At 38.6% G+C, this 4,169-nt stretch overlaps 1 protein-coding gene across 2 annotated transcripts; it reads left to right on the top strand.

The window, feature by feature from the left end:
• Positions 1 to 458: 458 nt before the first annotated feature.
• LOC123444149 lies at positions 459 to 3,861 on the top strand. Of its 2 annotated transcripts, XM_045120773.1 has the most exons (5): positions 477 to 795; positions 1,861 to 1,921; positions 1,990 to 2,108; positions 2,848 to 2,897; positions 3,428 to 3,861. In XM_045120773.1, exons 1-5 carry the CDS (start codon positions 646 to 648, stop codon positions 3,468 to 3,470), a joined length of 423 nt encoding a protein of 140 aa, XP_044976708.1. In that variant the 5' UTR covers positions 477 to 645; the 3' UTR covers positions 3,471 to 3,861. The 2 variants fall into 2 exon arrangements, with proteins under 2 accessions (XP_044976709.1, XP_044976708.1); XM_045120774.1 differs by lacking the exon at positions 3,428 to 3,861 and having other exon boundaries at positions 459 to 795; positions 2,590 to 2,870.
• The last annotated feature ends 308 nt before the right edge of the window (positions 3,862 to 4,169 follow it).

The raw sequence follows: 4,169 nt of genomic DNA, 5'->3' as shown, positions 1-4,169 counted from the left end.
TCGACACCGGTGATTGCTGAACTCCAAGACCCACTCATCCTAGAGACCATCACATGTAGAGAAGCCCTCGCGCTTGCAGCAGATCTTAATTTGCAACGAGTGGTTATTGCATCTGACTCAAAACAGGCGATCATGGATATCAACAATGGAAGCATGGGAAATAATGGAGCAGTGATCAAGGAGATTAAGTCTAGAGTAGGTCATTTTCATTGTACTTTTTTGTTTGAAGGACGTGCAGCCAATATGGAGCACACCATTTAGGTAAGTTCTGTGTGCGTAGAGGACCGGGGCGCCACACTTGGTTGAGGATGTCTCATGACCCAATTTATATCCCACTTTCTGGTTTATGATGAATAAAGTTGTTTTACCTCTTAAAAAAACTTAAGCTTAAAAATAACTTGACGCAGCGTGCGTCGTATAGGATTTTCCGTGCAGCACCAATTAGAAGCTCCCCTTGTTTTCAGTGTGTTCGTACTCAAATCGACGAACCTTTTGGGCCAAGATCACCCGACCATACTCCTTGGGCCAAGATTAGGGCCAGCCTATCTGTTTCTCCTCCTCCTCCTCCTCCTCTTTCTCTCTCTCTCTCAAAACGAAAGGAAACAGGCAGGGAAGACGGAAGAAAGAAAAAAGGCAAAGCAAGAGATGGGGTGCGGAGGCGGAGGCGGGGGCGGAGGAGATGCTGATGGAGACGACGAGGCGAGGGGAAAGGAGGATGCGCTCGCATCCAGTAGGCTCCTCGATCCGGAATTCAAGCCCTCCAAGCTGTCCCAAGATCAGCTCGACAAGTTCAAGGTTTTCTTCTCTTACTTGGATTTCTCGAATGTTCAGTGCGAACCTTGTATTCTTGTGAGGCTCATGATCCCAACAGGTGGATGTTTCTTTCTAACCGTTATAGAAGCATATTATTGTATTTTGGAAGAGCACAGCACACTAGGGCAGGGCAAAAATGGTCCCTCCCTCCCTACTCCTCAATAGCTGGAAATGTTCAAGCTGTAGGCTTTAATGTTAATGTCATATAGAATTGTAGTATTTTTTCTACGGGTGACGTGTTGTGTTTTCTTATGCTGCCCTCATCATCGCCAAGAACCAATTTATCCAGATTTTTTTATACAAAATTGTTAGAAATAATTTGATTTGTTTCCAGTATAAAATTGTTCTTATGAAGTGTAGAAACGTTGCTGCGTAGACATATGTTCAGCTTCTGAATTCTGATAGTTGGAGTGTTCTCCTTTTTTTCACCACACGACCAGCCACAGCAGTGTTCCAATAGAGGAACAGAACAGGCATCCAAAATCCAGTTGTTTTCCAGAGGTTTTTAGCTGAGCCATTGACTGTTTGGCATCGACATTGGCAAGACAATAAATCACCCAGATATTGTGAAGGGTGTAGTTTTTGTGTTTAGCAATTGTTGCAGTTAAAGAAAAGAAAAACTTGCAAAATTTCAGGTCAAAACATAGAGGACACAGTGTTATGCTTTAGTTAGGAATCCTGCATACTGTACTTGCACTTCTGTGAGATGCCTATTTGAAACCTATTGTTGCTAGAGTTTGGGTTGGAGTATAGAAAAGTTATCGTTCTAAACTGGATGTGATGTTTTTGTTTGGGTTTATTTGTTTTCTTGTGTCATACACATTACATAGATTGTTAACGAGATGCTGGTTTTGACAATTTCATTTGAGAAGTTTCAGTTGAAAAGCAGAATTTCCCATCCTTAAGAATCTCAACCCTGAATAAAATGGCAAATTTCCAAAAGTTTGTTCAGAGTGTTTCTATCCTTTTTTCGGAAGTTACCAACTCCATAGTTTTGTTTTTGTTCCGAGAAATACCAACTAAATTGTTTGATCTTTCATGTTACAGGAATTACACAAGAAACGGCTACAACTAAAGGAAAAAACAAAATCCAAAGGAAAACCTAAAGGTATCTCTCATTTGTATCTGTGATTACCTTGTGTTCAGTTTTTTTTAGCAAGAGATCTTTATTTGTAGGAAGAGCTGGGACGAATACAAATGTAGCGAATGATTCTCAATTTAGCAATAAGGATAAATCAATTGATAGTGCCGCAATAGATGTACAGCATACAACATCGACTACAGGAGCCCAAGCGGTATGTCTGGTTTTACTTATTGAAAGTGCTTGGTTACTATCTTATTTTCATCTAACTTCGTGAAGATCGTTGCTTTTGCTTGGGCCTCTAACTGTAGCACAGCAAATTAGTTATGGGAAAAGGGTTATCTATAGAAGTGAAGCTATTTTCTACAGAATTTTTATTTCTCGGTCCCGGTAACATATTTCAATTGGTCTTTAGGTATTGAAATTTTCTCAGGTAATGGGACAAACTGCTATACCTTGATTTTTGCAGCTGTTGCAGCAAAATATATACTGTTTTTCTTATTTTTGTTAATAGGTACCATAGGCTGATCTTGCCAGAAAATTAACTAAAATTTAATGATCCAGATTCTTATTGGTTTTATCTAGAAGTACTGTTTGGTGTTGGCATCTGTCTGTTTCTTACATGGTGTTTACCAAATAGGTTAAAAATGCAATATAATTGCGATTATAATCCCTTTTATGTCTCTGTCTGTCAGATGTACATCAATTCGACAGGATCAAAAGTTGATGTGTCCCTTCGTTTACTGTGATACCAGATTGAGTTGACTTTTTTGTTGCTTGATTGTAATAGTAGATACATTTACATCTTTAAGGCATTTATTAGACTTCATATATTAAAGATCGTTGATTTGATGTCATGTCATCATATCTTCAAGGCCATTAATTAATTAACAGAACTCACAAATATTATTTTCATAAAAATAGCTTGATGATTTATTCCCATATATTTGCAGAATCTTGCACCATCCCTGCCATTGAGGAACAAAAGGAAGTTGCATTGGGGGTACTATTTCATCACTGTACTGTATCATACTATGTAGCAGCTTATGTTTTCAAATTTCAACTATCTCATACAGTCTCGTGTTACTCTCTACTTAGTTGCTATTCGGACAGTTCAAGTTCATTGGAAAACTTTATTAACATGAGATTGCTTAAATATCACACTTCATCATTCAAGAAGTTCATGTACATTGTACAACTGAATCTGACAAAGAAGACATCATTTGACTTGCTGTGAACAAAGTAGGTAATAATGGTTTAAACTGCAAATTACTAATAGGCTATCCATTTTGAGATTCTTATGGTCAACTTAATCAGATGGACATGAGATAGCCTCTTGTGAGAAAACAAAGGAAATCTGATTCATAAGACGTTTTTTTTACCATGGTTCTGATGGAGCTATGGTAAGGCAGCAAGGTGTGAAATTTCTTATGGCCACCTCTCGCAAATGCTAACATGCCAGCTTGTCATCGCTTTATTTGTGAGATGAAACGGTTGACTCTCGTTCTTAACACCCTTTTGTCGTATTTTCAGGCTTGATGTTAAAGAACGGTGGGAGAGGAAAGCGAACATGTGAATTTCTGAAGATTATTTAAATTCTCACCCTCCATGTAAATGGGAAAAAAGAGTCTCATGCCTTCTTGATGACCTAGTTGGATGTATTCATAGTTCTTTTAGTGGGCAGAATAACTGGGTGAAAACCACAAGTTCTAGGCAGCAAATTTCCTGGTTTGCAGTTTTCTGTCTGATGCCTTATGCAGGTTATGTAGCTAGATATTCCTATGTTCCTTTTGTTTTAAATACCTGTCCAGATCTCTTGTTGGGTACTTGAGATCCACGCCATTCAGGTTATAGAACAGTATGTCGCCGCTATCTTAGCGAGACAGGGAAGGTATTGAAAATGTTCTCTCAAGTGTTGTGTACGATTATGACATGCTGCTGCTTGCATATAATTTTCTCTCAAATTATCAGTTTGTGTCAGTTTATTTTACCTCCCTAAACCCTTGTGGGCCACTTGCATATAATTCGTTTGGGCTGGGTGGTTTGTGAGTTATGATGGCTAGCTATTCTTCTGTCCCCCTAAAAACAAGATACTCCCTCCTATCCATATTAATTGACGCTAATTTAGTACAAAGTTGTACCAAAACAGCTAGTACTATTCTTCTGTTGGTACTATGATATCCGGCAAAGTGTCCAGATCAGAAACTGAAATTTATCGTTAGCTCTGGACATCCAAAGAATTACCAGTACATTTCCAATGTGACTTGCTCTGTGA

The sequence above is a fragment of the Hordeum vulgare genome, chromosome 3H, assembly GCF_904849725.1.
Source record: "Hordeum vulgare subsp. vulgare chromosome 3H, MorexV3_pseudomolecules_assembly, whole genome shotgun sequence".
NCBI lineage: Eukaryota > Viridiplantae > Streptophyta > Magnoliopsida > Poales > Poaceae > Hordeum > Hordeum vulgare.
The sequence above is the reverse complement of the archived record's forward strand: the minus strand, read 5'-3'. Positions and strand labels throughout refer to the sequence as shown.

Bases quoted from the DNA above. Each gene is read 5' to 3' on its own strand.
- LOC123444149 (XM_045120773.1), top strand. From the start codon at position 646: ATGGGGTGCGGAGGCGGAGGCGGGGGCGGAGGAGATGCTGATGGAGAC. The intron at 1,922-1,989 runs GTATCTCTCATT...CTTTATTTGTAG, and splicing joins ATCCAAAGGAAAACCTAAAG to GAAGAGCTGGGACGAATACA. The intron at 2,109-2,847 runs GTATGTCTGGTT...ATATATTTGCAG, and splicing joins CGACTACAGGAGCCCAAGCG to AATCTTGCACCATCCCTGCC.